Here is a 13,937-nt window from a genome sequence, read left to right as displayed (position 1 = left end):
TCTCTGGTTCTGTAACCGTCTACTTCTACACGATGTAGAACACAGCAGGGTCTCCACTGAAGACCTGAGTGCCCTGTGTTAGGTTCATATTATAGGAACCCTTTAGATAACCTGGTTCCAGACCACTTAGGGATTTCAAGTCCAAAACAGCAGTTTGGATTGGGCTCGGAAGGAAACTGGTTTCCGATAAAGACTGTATAGCAGCCTTCTCAGCCTGGTGCCCTCCAGATGTGTTGGACTACACCTCCTATAAACCCATTAGCCTGGAGGGTACCAAGAGCATGAGAACAGCCCTGCTGGATCAGACCAAGGGTCCATTTAGTCCAGCATTCTGTTTACACAGTGGCCAATGTGCTGCTGACCAGGAACCCACAAGCAGGTCATGAGCACAACAGCACCCTCCCACCCATGTTCCCCAGCAACTGGTGCACATAGGCTCACTGCCTCTTGTACTGGAGGTAGCACATAGCCATCAAGACTAGTAGCTATTGGGAAAGCTTCTGTACAGTATCAGGGGTACACAATCCAAAAAATAGGCCGCATCCTGCACCACCAGGAAGCACCCAAGAAGCACTTAAGCAGGACACAGTGGCAAAAGCGCTCCCCTGCTGTGCCATTTCAGGCCATGGTTTCTGTCAAGGCCCTGCGCAAGAGCTTGGGTTTCAGGGTTCTGCGGTGGATCAGATTTTGCACAGGGGTCAGGTCAAGTCAGGTCAGATCAGAAGGAAGCAAGATAGAAAGAGATCAGCACCACGGAAAGCTCCAAGAAGCGCCTGGGCTGGAATCCAGACATGGCTGTCTGTACGTTGCTCCAACAAGGAGCAGAGCAAGAGGTTTAAGTTAGAGTGTTACCAAATTTAGGCTGGTTGGTCCCACCTCCTCGCTGACTGAGGCTTGGTCTCTTAAAGGGGCCTGGCCTGTTTTAGCAAGCTCAGGCTATGATGACTTGGGAGTGGCTGTTGGCATGCTAGTTTCCTCATGGCCCGAGTTGTCAGAGTTTAAGAATGGTAATGTGACCTCCTCTGGACGCAAGGGAGCTGGAGTCTTTCTGGAGAACTGCATCCTGGGGAAGTGGAAGACTCAGGATGCCTTTCCGTAGCCAAGTCCTATCTCTGAACTATTAACTCTGGAGCCTCATTTTCTGAGGACAAGGGTTCAAGGTCCTGGTCCATATCACCTGCACTTTGTCCCCAGTATCTGGTCTCCTTCAGTGTGCTGCCTCTGAACATGGAGGTCCCGTCTATCTATGGTGGCTTGTTGCCATCAAGAGAGCTGTCCTCCTCCACGGATGTGTCTCCTCCTCTTTTGAAGTCCTCTGAGGCAATGGCTGTCCTGTCGCAGTGAGTTCCATCAATTAATTACGCTTTGGGTGAAGAAGGACTTAGGAACACAGGAAGCTGCCTCGTACTGAGTCAGACCATTGCACCTCCTTGTCGCCTACGCTGATTGGCTGTGGCTCTCCAGGGTTTCAGACAGAAACATTCCCCATCGTCCCTGGAGATGGCAGCACTTGAACCTGGGACTTTTTGCATACAGAGCTCATGCTTTAACCCCTGAGCTCCACCTCTTCCCTACTGAAGATCCGGAACCTGCTGGGTGATGTGGAGGAGTTCTAGAGCGATGAGAGAGAGTGAATTGTTTCTCTCTGCCTATGGCATAAATCTGTTTATTACTCTCTGCATGGGTCTACTCACGTGCCAAGAGAGCAGATTAGGGATCATACTAGATCCAGGGCTCAGCAGCCCCTTCAGCCATCCAGGGGCCCACCTTTACCTAATGCTGGTGTTTGGCCAGGTCTTCGTTCTGTTTCTTTCCCAAACCCCTCTGTTAGAGCAGTGAATATTCTGTCCCTAGTAGGATCGGGGGATCAAAACACTGCATCCAGGTAACCTAAACTCTGCTCCCCAAAAGAGATAAGGTAGATTCTCCACTCTGCATCCACTAAGCAAACTTCCCTTCATTGGCTTATTTTGTGTAGAATTCAGTCCCTTTCTTTTGCCGTGGGGAGAAGGGAGCCAAGAACCTCACCGTGACCACTTTAAAGCCCTCCTCCACACCAGACATTTGGGATTTTACCAGGCATGGTCCCACAAATGTTCAGTCTTTCTCTTCACACCCTTAAGGACTAGAAACTTGTGCAGCTGCTGTAAAAAAAAAAAAAGGCAAACTCCATGTTAGGCATAATTAGGAAGGGAATTGAGAATGAAACTGCCAACGTCATACTGCCTTTATACAAATCTGTGGTGCGACAATGCTTGGAATACTGTGTGCAGTTCTGGTCACCACACCTAAAAAAAAAAAAGGATATTGTAGAGCTGGAAAAAGTGCAGAGGGCAACTAAAATGATCAAGGGGCTGGAGCATCTCCCGTATGAGGGAAGGTTACAAAAGCTGGGATTGTTTAGCCTGGAGAAAAGGTGAGTAAGGGGAGTCATGATAGAGGTTTACAAAATTATGTATGGCGTGGAGAATGTGGATAAGGAGACATTTTACTCCCTCATAATATTAGAACCTGGGCTCAACCCATGAAGCTGAACAGTGGGAAATTCAGGACAGATCAAAGGAAGGGCATCTTCACACATCGTATAGTTAAACTATGGAATTCGCTACCACAGGATGTAGCGATGGCCACCAATTTGGATGGCTTTAAAAGAGGGTTAGACACATTCCTGGAGGAGAAGGCTATCAGTGGCTACTGGTCTTGATGGCTATGTGGTACCTCCAGTATCAGAGGCAGCGAGCCTATGCATGCCAGTTGCTGGGGAACATGGGCAGGAGGGTGCTGTTGCATGCATGTCCTGCTTATGGGTTCCTGGTCGACAGCTGGGTGGCCACTGTGTGAACAGAATGCTGGACTAGATGGACCCTTGGTCTGGACCAGCAGAGCTCTTCTGATGTTCTTAAACGTGATGTTTTGTTTTAAGCAAAAGCTGGGATCCTGGAAAGGGGTGAATTCTGTGCCCAGTACCAATACCTGGTGTGACCACAGATGACACACGGTTCTGTCCTCTGCAGTTCATGCCCTCCGTGGCCAGAGTTGCTGGGAAAGAGACCACAAGGGCTGACAAGATTTTGAAAACCTTCTGCCAGGTTCCTCATCTAGAAGGGGCCTTAAACTGGAGCTGGAAGGGAGTGGGGAACAGGGCAAACTTGAGGCTGGTGTGGAGGGCGTGCATGCGTGTGTGTCCGTGGGCCGTGGCGTGGCAGCCATCCGTCCCCTTTCATCGTCGCTTTTTCTTTAGTTGCTCTCCATGTGATTTCCCCTTTGTGTTCTCATGACCTTCCAGATCCACCAATCGTCTTCTCCCCCAACAAGAAGCTTCTGCCTTCACAGTAAGTCGCGCCATCGCATGTTGTCACTTCCTCTTCCCACTCATACCAATCCCGCCTCTTCCCCCTTTGGCTCCCCCCCTCCGCTCTACCCTCCATTTTCACAGGCTGCAGCAAGGGCAGTCAAGCCAGGGGATGATGAAGCATCTAAAGGAGGTGGGGAAGGGAGATGCTTGCCAACTGCACCACTCCCTGGTGAGGCCAGCGGAAACAGCCACACAGTGGGCAAGGAAGACCTGAGACCAGTAGCCCTCTCCCCTTGTTATTTCATAGCTGCTGGTTTTCAATGGTTCCATATATCTATCATGACTAGTAGCCATTGGTGGCCTTATCCTCCATGAGCTTGCCTAACGGCCTTTTACTGCCATCTAAGCCCCCGTGGCCATCACCACATCTTGGGGAAGTGAATTCCTTTGTTTATGAGCGGGTTGAAGATGTACTTTCTTTTGTGTGTCCTGAATCTCCCACCTTTCCGCTTTATTGGATGACCTCAGTTCTGAGTCCACACATGCAAACTCATGAAAGGGCTGTGCCCTGCCAAGCTGAATTGGGTGGCCTGTCTGAATGAAATGTGCATTTTGCATAATTCTGCCATTTGAAAGAAACGTTCTGCGTAATTTGATCTTCTTTCGCTGGCCAGAGGAAGGGCCAGATGGCTGTGCAGGGAACCAGAAGGCCACCCACTCCTCTGGCTTCTGATATTCTGCCAGGTATTGCCCCCCCCCCCCACACACACACACACTAAGGACTAGAAACTTAAACAATAAAATAAAAACTGTGATACTCAAGAAGCTGAATATTGCACCCCGTACCACTTTGGCTTATACAGTAATCTCCAGTGGTACTGTCGAGGAATACCACAGTGAGCCATTACCAGAGATTTCTCAGGCTCCCTCTGAGCATCTGTCCAATCCCCATATTTATGTTCATGAAGGACAGTTATTTCCAGGTCAAATTGTTTGAAAGACCCTGTGAAGGTTTTGACTTCCCCTGTCACACCTGGCTAGGTTGTCTTAGGACCAAGCTGACACGTTCAAAAAGAAAAAGCAAGAAGCAAAAAAATACATGCACCCTTCCTATAGAAAGCTAGCTTGTCAGAGAGAAAGGTTCTGGGCTTACCTTCTCCCTTAGCACGTAGCTTTCTACCTGCAAAGACATACCTGAGATGGTGTGAGCATTAAAAACATGGAGACTTCCTGTCTTACAGTCTGAAGTGGTGCAGCCGGCCGTGGGATGGCTCTGAATTGGTGGGTTTTGTTCACTTTAGTCACCTCAAGGCATCTTTTTGGCAACGCAGCTCTTGCTTGCTGCACTGTGTGGACTGCCTTGCGTAACTCGATCTCTGCGAGACAGGTGGTCTTCACTTCGGGGCAGGGAGTTGGGGTTGGTCTGGATGGCCTTTGGGAAACCCTCCTTGGGGCTTTGCTTTGGAGGGAAAACGAGGCTCCCGTCAGCTGATTTTTTAAAAAAGCGCTTGGGCTTTTCCCCCCTCTCCCAGAAATTCTGCAGGCTCTGCTAGCCCAGACAGCATTGTGAAGCTGAAATTCCAGACCTCCCCGTATCAGAGCCTCCGCCGCACCCTGCTGTGGGGGGAGAAAGCCAGCACCAGCCTAGGCCTCAGCGTCGCCGGCAGCAACGCCAGGAACAGCTCGAAATACACGCTCTACGAGAGCCACGTCGGGGAGCCCCTGCCGCTGGAGCACATCTGCCGTGGGCCTGACGGGCGTTTCGTGGTGCAAAGCGAGGCCCAGCCTCGGGAACGCTTGGCGACCATGATCGAGCGCAGTTCCCTGTCCCTCGCTTCCTCGGAGAGCAGTGTGTGCCAGCCGGAGCCTTATCTGCAGGTCTCCTCTCCCGCTAGGCCCGAGGAGCCCGTTTGGCAGAAAAGCGCCCACCTGAGGCCCCAGCGCTCCAGCCAGGCCCGCCGCGAAGCCAAGGCCTCTGGCTACTGCCAGGGCCGCTACTTCGACTACAGCAGCAGCAGCCCGACGGAGGAAGCCAAGCCCTTGTGTATTGTTGATATCAGCCCGGTGGCCACCATGCCATACGGGGCTACCACAGAGCAGGCCCGGACTTCCCAGGGGTCCGAGGGACATTTGGACACTGCAGCCGCCGCCTCTTCTCCCTCCGAGCCAAGCCGGCTGGGAAGCCCTTCCTCGCCAACGTACTGTAGGCCTCAGAGCAGCCACATTAACGCAAATACCTCAGCCCAAAGTGGGATTCTCCAGTTCTTGAGTCTGCCCTTCTTCAAAGAGATGAACGTGGATGGTGACTGGCCGCCAGAGGAGGAGGAGGAAGACGAGGAAGGGAAGCACCCTTCCAAGTCTGTCTTCCATGAGGCTCCGGGCAGCACTGAACTCACTCTGCTAGGAGACGAGGACAAAACCATTTGTCCAGCCTACATGAACGTCCAAGCGAATCCAGACTCTGCTCAGGAAAAGGACTCGGCCAAGTCGCTCCTCAGGCTCCCTGACGCCAAGCCAGGCCCTGCTAAGGCCGCCTTGCCGGGCACCTCGGTTTGCCCGAGTCACCTCTGCTCTGTTTCGGAAGCGCCCCCACCCAAGGAGCAAGGGCCTTGGTTGCGGACGCTGTCGCCCGCCCAGCCCCTTGCAGACGGTGGCCAGACAGAGCTGGGGTATCCAGCCGTCCCCTCAGAACACGGCTGGCTGCACACAGCAGAGCCGCCCCTGGAGTCTCTGCCCCCTGAGAGGCACAAGTTGCCCGCTGCTGTTCTCCCCCAAGGCCCCCCCGCAGAGAAACCGCCAAGGGGCAGCCTGACCAGCCAGAGCAGCGGCCGAGGCAGCGTGTCCTTCCTGAGACCCCCCTCGCTGGCGCCATCGCTGGCCGGCAGCTACCTCAGTTCCCCCTGTGGAGAAACAACCAGTTGGCAAAGCAGCTGCGCCACGGGAGAAGAGTGCAAGCCCAAAAGGGAGCCTTCGGTCGTTGCCACCAGTAAAAGGTGAGAACAGCGGCCGAGGAGGGGGGCAGGTGGGAAACGAGGACAAGCATTCTCCAGAGTGTTTTGCTTGGGTGGAAGAGTGCTTGGGAGCCTCCGGTCAGCAGTTCTGAGCTCCGTGAAGGACGAGCAGGATGAACATCGAATGAATAATAAATTAATAAATAAAAAGATTAAGCCAATTCATGGAAGATAGATCTATCAGCAGCTCTTAGCTGAGATGGAACATCCATGTTCAGAGGCACTGCACCTCTGAATGCAAACAGTAATGACTAGCTGTTTATCAGAGGCCGTGCGCCTGTGTGCACCAGTTGCGGGGGGACACGGGCGGGAGGGTGCTGTTGCGCTCCTGTCCTGCTGGTGGGTTTCACAGCTGGTCGGCCACCGTGTGAACAGAATGCTGGACAAGATGGACCCTTGGTCTGATCCAGCAGGGCTCTTCTGATGTTCTTATATGCATGCACGTGTACAAATGTACGTCGACGCGTACACACACACACACGCACATACGCACTTGCAGACATCTACGCACAGTTGGCTTTGCCCGCCGTTCGCCTCTCGCCTTCCCCAGTCGGGGAAGGCGTGGAGAGAGCGAAGCCGGCTGGGGTGCAACTTGCAGCATCAAGGAGCGCCCCTCGAGGCTGCAGCTCCCTCGAGGGCCACTTTCCCACCCCTCTCCCTAGTCCGAGGGGAGGCAGAGCCGAGGGCTCCCCAGCCGTGCTTTTTAATAGTTTCGTAGTTCAGACCCACGGGGAAACCACGGTTTAATTAGAGGCTTCCTTGTTTCACTGTGGCTCGCGCCGAGGGTTGCTATGCGAAGGAGCTACGTGTGCGGCGGAAAGGCTCATCCCGATCTCTGAACCGGCCCTCCAGCTCTCGCAATCTGTTCCGCACAGCTCTGAGGAGCGCCCTTCCCTCCTTCCCAGTGATATGCTGAGCAGGGCACATGATGGCCATCTCCCAGGCCTTCGTAGGTTTCTCACAAGTGGCCCAGAACGTACAATTTCATGCGCGCTCTGGTGGCTTTTTGCCGTCAGGGTGCCCTGCCGACCGGAGAAGCCGCTCCTGGCAGGATCTTTCCTTTAAGGGCCTCTCGGGGTCTCTATCCCGCAACCCCAAGTCGGCATGAAGACTGCGGAGGAAATCTAAGCGGAAGCAGCGGCCCGGCCTAAGCGAAACCCTGGCCCCAAGAGAGAACTGCTCTCCCTTGGACGACACTGCAGCAGGGCCAGATTCCATCCAGGCCTCAGCAGTCAACCAGAACAGGAGCGGAAGGAGCTGGCTATGCTGAGCTGGACGCAAATCCGCCGTTCTCCGTGTGCCCACAAGATGGGGCGTTCCCTCTAAATATCCTTCCGTTGTGTGTGTGTGCAATTAAGCAGTATATGAATGTCAGCTCAATGGGCTGAAGGTGGAGGGAGGCATGCAAGGTGTGTCTGTGCAGGGAGGCGTTACACCTCGGAGCACATGGGCAGTATAGGAGGGCAGGGGCTGGAGCTCAGTGTCAGAGCACCTGCGTTGCAGTGAAAGTTCCAGGTCCAACCCCTGACATCTCCAGTTAAAACAGGCGTGTGGAACCTCAGGCCAAACTCAGCCTGGGATCCCAATCTGGCCTTCTGGGTTTCCCCGGACGGCTACACCACTCTCCGCCCAAAGAGCCCTCTTCGTCCCAGAGAGATGGGACCAAAATAAAATTAAAGAGAGGCATTTTAGGGTGCAATCTGATGCATGTCTCAATCAGAGAAAGTCATAGGAACATCAGAAGCTGCCTTATACTGAGTCAGAGCCTTGGTCCATCTAGCCCAGTGTTGTCGACACTGACTGGCAGCAGCGGCTCTCCAGGGTTTCAGGCAGGAGTTTTCCCCAGCTCTGCCTGGAGATGTCAGGAATCGAATCTGGGACCTTCTGCGTGCAAAGCAGGGGCTCTATGATGCTGAGCTACGGCCTCTTCCCTAAGTCCTACAACCGCCAGCATTCCCCAGCCAGCATGGCGAGTTGTAGGGCTTTTTTCTGTCTAAACAGGCATAGATTGCACTCTTAATCTTTTAGAATTGGGAGGGGGGAATGCGGGAAAACCAGGAAAGGGCCAAAGAATGGATGGGTGGCGGAAAGGGGCATAGCCATCTGGGGAAACCACCTAATGCTCAGTGGCTGGAGGACAGGAGGGGGGGTGGCCTTCTGAGAAACCATGGGAGGCTCTTGGGTTCTGCACCCCTATGCTATTAAACTAAGGGGGAAAGGCAGCCCTTTAAGCAAGGACTGGCAATTTGTGGAAGCAGAAGGCGGTCCGAACAGGCTGGTGGGGAGAGTCTCACCATCTCCCCTCCTTAGCCTTTTGGGATCTGTATTCTTTTCACCCCGTGGCTTCCCTCCGCTGGCTTGCCTCCAGGAGGAACACGTCCGTGGATGAGAACTATGAATGGGACTCAGAGTTCGCCCTGGAATCAGACCTGCTGGACGCCCTGCAGCTGTATCGGAGCGGGAAACCCAAAAGGCCGGTCTCCACCATCGCGGCGCACGAGCTGGAGAAGCAGAGTGAGCAAGCGGGGGATACGGGAAGGGAGGAGGTTTTGTGGGGGCTCCCTGACGGGGCACGGCCAAGGGGAAAGACGGAGGAGCTGCTTTGCTGGCAGGGCCAAGAGACGGTTGGCCGTAGAATCCCTGTCCAAATGTCTGGAGACGGTGAGTGGCTGGATGGGGAGGAATAAGCTGAAGCAAACCCTGACAAGACCGAGGTACTTTTGGTGGGAGACAAGAGGAGGCTGGGGGATGTTGACCTGGTGTTGAATGGGGTACGGCTACCCTTGAAAGACCAGGTCCGCAGCCTGGGGGTCATTTTGGACTCCCAGCTGTCCATGGAGGCTCAGGTGTCAGCTGTGAGCCGGACAGCGCTGTATCAACTCCATCTGATACGGCGGCTGCGCCCCTTCCTTCCCAACCATCTGCTCCCATCGGTAGTACATGCCCTGGTCTCCTCTTGTTTAGACTACTGTAATGCGCTCTATTTGGGGTTAGCCTTGAAGACGGTTCGGAAGCTGCAGCTGGTACAGAATGCGGTGGCTCGCCTGATTAAAGGCAGCCGCCAGCGAGATCACATCACTCCAGTGCTGAAGGAGCTGCACTGGTTACCAGTTGTTTTCCGGGCCAAATTCAAGGTGTTGGTTTTGACCTTTAAAGCCCTATATGGTTCCGGCCCAGCCTATCTCAAGGAGCGCCTCCAGCGACACCAGACAGGCTGCTTAACAACATCAGCCTCGGATGGCCTTTTGACGAGGGAGAGGGCCTTTTCTGTGGTGGCCCCCACTCTGTGGAACTCCCTCCCTAGGGAACTCCGCCATGCCCCCTCTTTAATGAGCTTCCGCCGTGCATTAAAAACCTGGTTGTTCAGGCAGGCATTTGGGGTGGGTTAGGGTATTTTAGAAAATGATTTTATTGTAGAATTTTATTGCTTTAAACTGTTTTATTATATGCTGTACATCGCCCAGAGTGGCTGGGTGACCAGCCAGATGGGCAATTAATACATTTAATAAATAATAAATAAAGCAAGCGAGCGAGCGAGCGCAGGGAAGCAGCGGGATTTGCTTCAGCATCCTAAAAATCTCAGCATTTAAGTGAAGTTTCTAGCCATTATGGGCTGTGAGAATAGGTTCTTCTAAATGTTTTTTTTTTTTAATTTTCAAAGCTCAGCTTTTTAAAAATAAGCAAATTCTTGGAAGATAGATCTATCAGCAGCTATTAGCTGAGAGAGAACATCCATGTTCAGAGGCACTGTACCTCTGAATGCAAACAGTAATGACTAGCTGTTTGTCAGAGGCAGTGAACCTGTGTGCACCAGTTGCTGGGGGACATGGGCGGGAGGGGGCTGTCGCACTCGTGTCCTGCTTCTGGGTTCCTGGTCGACAGCTGGTTGGTCACTGTGTGAACAGAGTGCTGGACTAGATGGACCCTTGGTCTGATCCAGCAGGGCGCTTCTTACCTTATTAGCTCTGTCTTCATTCTCTGAGCCCAAAGTATTCTCATCTGCAGAGGAGGCTCTCCAGTCTGTCTCTGCATGATATACTGCTCAGAGCCTTACCTCCTCCTGCTTGCCTTTCACTGGAAAGGGGGAGTTGGTTCTCTTTGCCCCCTGTCTGCACTGGGTGCGATTGGAGCAGTCAGTCACTCCTCGTTCATCCCTGCGCGAGTCCCTGTTCTGGGTTTGAGTCCTTCCAATCAGAGGAGGCCCACCCAGGAAGGTGACTTGGGATAGGCTTATGCTACTTAGAGTTCCATCCCACCATATGTCTCCCTCCTTTGTCCCAGATGGAGAGAGCCCATACTATTTTGTACCCCTTAACACAGAATCTCAGGCCTGGAGAACCAATCTGCCCATCCAGCGTTCCCCATATGGTCACGTCTTGTTTCCCCCGACCACTGACTGGTGGTTTCCCAACATTGGTGTGGTTTTTACCCATTCTGAAAGCTTGAAATGCCTCCCATAAGGTTTAGTTGCTGGCAGTACGAGGTTTAAGCTAAAACAGGCTGGTATTTTGGCCCCGCTGCTTTTGCCTTCTGCCCCACCCGCCCCTGGAATGCGGCCCCCGAGAGATTGTCCGAAATGGAATGCGGCCCTGGAGCCGAAACAGGTGAGACACCCCTGCCTTAGCCGCCTTCCTTCTGGCCTGCAGGTTCAAAGGCCTCCAGCGAAAGCAGCAGTTCGCCCTCGAATTCCCAGTCGGTGGGGGCCTTGGACAGGTCCAGCTCGCCGGTGCCCGCGCCCAGCCCCGAGGAGCGCTGCGCAGCGCTGCGCGAAGAGTTCCTGGCCTACCGACGGCGGCGAGAGGCCATCCAGCGACGACGCCAGAAGCTGGGCTCCGGCAAGAAGCAGAGGGATGAGTGGTTCGAGCAGGCCACCTTGCTGTGAGGGGCCCGCCCCCGGCCACCCAATCGGGCTGTATTTCCCACAGGCCCCCGAGAGAGGATACCGTCTCCGCCACCACGAAGGGGGACGTTTGGGGCTTGCTCCTGTTCGGGAACGGTGCCCTCTAGCGCTTGCCCGACAAACTGCAGCTTGCACAGAGCATCCGATGGTTCCAAAGATGCTGGCGGGGGGGAGCCTCAGCGGGGCTCTCGGATGGGGGCGGGCGGGGCGAGGAGAGCTCCCGAGCCTCTTTTCCTGGTGGGAGAAAACGTCTTCAAACTACTGGGTTATTTTTAAGCCTGTCGCTGGATTTAGGGTGGGTGGGGTGCTGTTTTTTGTAAAACGGGGCTTTGGCGGGGGAAAAGAAGACGGCATTATACTGAGCTTGGTGTCATGTGTATTGCAGAAACTGGAATGGCACGAAATGAGAGGAGAAGGTCCTTTTGGGGGTGCTGCTCCCGGAACCCCACTCAGAAAAGGTCGACTCCGAGCGCTCAAGCGCTTAGAGCACTTTCAGGAAAGGCTAAATCAGCCATCCCAACCTGGTGCCCTCTATATAGGTTGGGCTGCAACTCCCATCATCCCTAGTCCAACACATCGGGTGGGCACCAGGTTGGGGAAAGCTGCTCTAGATGGGCCTTTTTGCCTGATCCAGCAAGGCGGTTTCTGCCTCTCCATCCCCTTCCCGCTCCAACTTCGTTGACTGAGGCTTCTTCAGCTTATCCAGTCAACCTCCTGGCAGATCCCTCTTGCCTCCTGTTATCAGCGCCTCTGTTATCAACCTCACCTTCGATCCCCAGACTGCACTGGAGAAACATACCTTCGCAGCCCCTGAAGCCGTCATTCCCCGTTCACGTCCCTCAAACTTGCCATTGTCACGGGAAGTCATAACTTCGTTGCATGCTAGTCCGATCTCATCTGGAGCACTGGATCCGGTTCTGGGTGCCACACTTTTAAGACGCGTGTAGACAGATGGGAAGAGGTCCGTCCAGAGGAGGGCCACAGAGATGGTGGGAGGTCTGGAAAACAAGTCCTGTGAGGAAAGGTTGAAGGAACTAGGCCTATGTGGCCTGTGGAGGAGAAAGGGGAGAGGTCATGATAGCAACCTGCAAATCTGCCACGTCAAAGAGGGCAACGATTTGTTCTCAGTTACAGGAGAGCAGATTTTGGGCCGGAGAAAAGAGGAGTCTGACAGTGGACCCAGTTCCTGGGGGCTGGGCTCTCCCTCGCTGGAAGTCTTTCAAGCAGAGGCCGGACAGCCATCTGTTGGTAATACTCTAGCTGGGGAAAGGAGTGTGGCCATCTGGGGATGCCCAGAAGGCCGAATTTGGCCCCCCGGGGCCTGACGTTCTACACCCCTGCTTTACATCATTACAGGCTCCTGCAGGCCCAAGCAATTGCGCCCTAAAAGACACTTGCGTGTTCCCAAAGTACCAAAACGTCGGGAAATACACTGGCCTTCAGCGCCACTCCATGCCACTGCAGAAGATGGGATCGGGTACCAAATTCTGCTTGCTGAGATCCTCCACTTTCTTTTCTTCCTGGCCCTTACGATGGCAAAGATGTGCTTGAACGTGTGCGGGCGTTGCTAGGTCGTACCTCCAAAGCCAGAACGCCCCACCATCATTTTGGGCGGGGGGAGGCCTCACAGGAGGCTAATGAGTCTTCCATGCACTGCGTCGCTCTTTGCATCTCCCCGTGAAGAGACTGGACAAAATAAGACGAAATAATGCCTAGTTTACCCAAGGTCCAGAATGCAACTTTTCTGGGTGTGGAGCGTTTAGTTTTTGTTTAACTTTTATTAAGCTATGTTAGGCTTTGTTTATTATTTTTGTTAGGTTTTCTTTCTTCTTGTTTGTTTTAAGCATTTGTGTCTGGCCTTTCCACAAGGCAATTGGCAAGCAATATAAAACAAGCACCCCCAAAAAGCAGCAAAGAAACCACAGAATAAGGCAACCGCGTCGGCCGCGAAGCCCCAGCTGCAGAGGTGGTGATCATACAAGAGATGCTAAGAGGGCCAAAGCAAATGACCCATTTTCCTAAATTCCTCCCCCAAACAAAAGACCAGACTTGTCATCAGCAAGCCAGCAATGCGGGGTCCAGGGAGTGGGCCCAGCAATTTAGGAGCCGCCGTAGGATCATCCACAGCCACCAGTGCAGGCGGGTGGCTCCGATGTCGGTGGGGCAGTGAATCCGCTCCAGGTTTCAGTCCAAACCGGTCGGAACTTCCAAGGTGCTGAACCCTATCCCCAAAATAGGTTCCACACCTTGGATAGCTCCTTTAGAGTTCTGACTTGTAACCCGGAGTGGGTGCGCTGCCCCAGCGGCATTGGAGCCACCAGCCTCCACTCTGCACTGTCATCTCCAAGCTGAGATTGGAGATAACGGTAAGGATTCCTTTGCAACCTGCAAAGCACCCTGGAGAGTTCCTTTAAAGTTCGGACTGAAACCTGGCGCAGATTCTCCACCCCACTGACATCAAAGCCACCAGCCTCCGCTGACAGCCACAGTGCCGGCGTTAAAGGGTTGTCATAGTTGGGCACGTGCTGAGGGCCCACATCCTAGCAAGGGACCCACTGGCAAGAGCCATTGCAACCTGCTTGTTCACCTGCCTCCCGGTCCGGCCCAGACAACGGTGGTGCTGGGAAGGAGGAGCGGGGGATTCCACGGCCTGCTTGCCCCCTGGCTCTCCGCTTGTCAAGCAAGCAAACAGCAGCCATGATGGGGGGGGGGAAGCAATGGCAGCTGGTGA

General features: G+C 53.9%; 1 protein-coding gene across 1 annotated transcript in view; it reads left to right on the top strand.

The window, feature by feature from the left end:
• Positions 1-11,568, top strand: part of IGSF9 (immunoglobulin superfamily member 9) — a 58,257-nt gene extending 46,689 nt beyond the window's left edge. The window contains exons 17-20 of the mRNA XM_084824036.1: positions 3,287-3,332; positions 4,828-6,288; positions 8,675-8,820; positions 10,953-11,568. Of these exons, the coding sequence (XP_084680162.1) occupies positions 3,287-3,332; positions 4,828-6,288; positions 8,675-8,820; positions 10,953-11,188 (1,889 nt within the window). The 3' untranslated portion in view covers positions 11,189-11,568. The remainder of the gene's footprint in view (positions 1-3,286; positions 3,333-4,827; positions 6,289-8,674; positions 8,821-10,952) is intronic.
• The last annotated feature ends 2,369 nt before the right edge of the window (positions 11,569-13,937 follow it).

This window comes from Heloderma suspectum, chromosome 17, assembly GCF_057233095.1.
Source record: "Heloderma suspectum isolate Gila_16-S chromosome 17, 16-S_ref, whole genome shotgun sequence".
NCBI lineage: Eukaryota > Metazoa > Chordata > Lepidosauria > Squamata > Helodermatidae > Heloderma > Heloderma suspectum.
The sequence above is the reverse complement of the archived record's forward strand: the minus strand, read 5'-3'. Positions and strand labels throughout refer to the sequence as shown.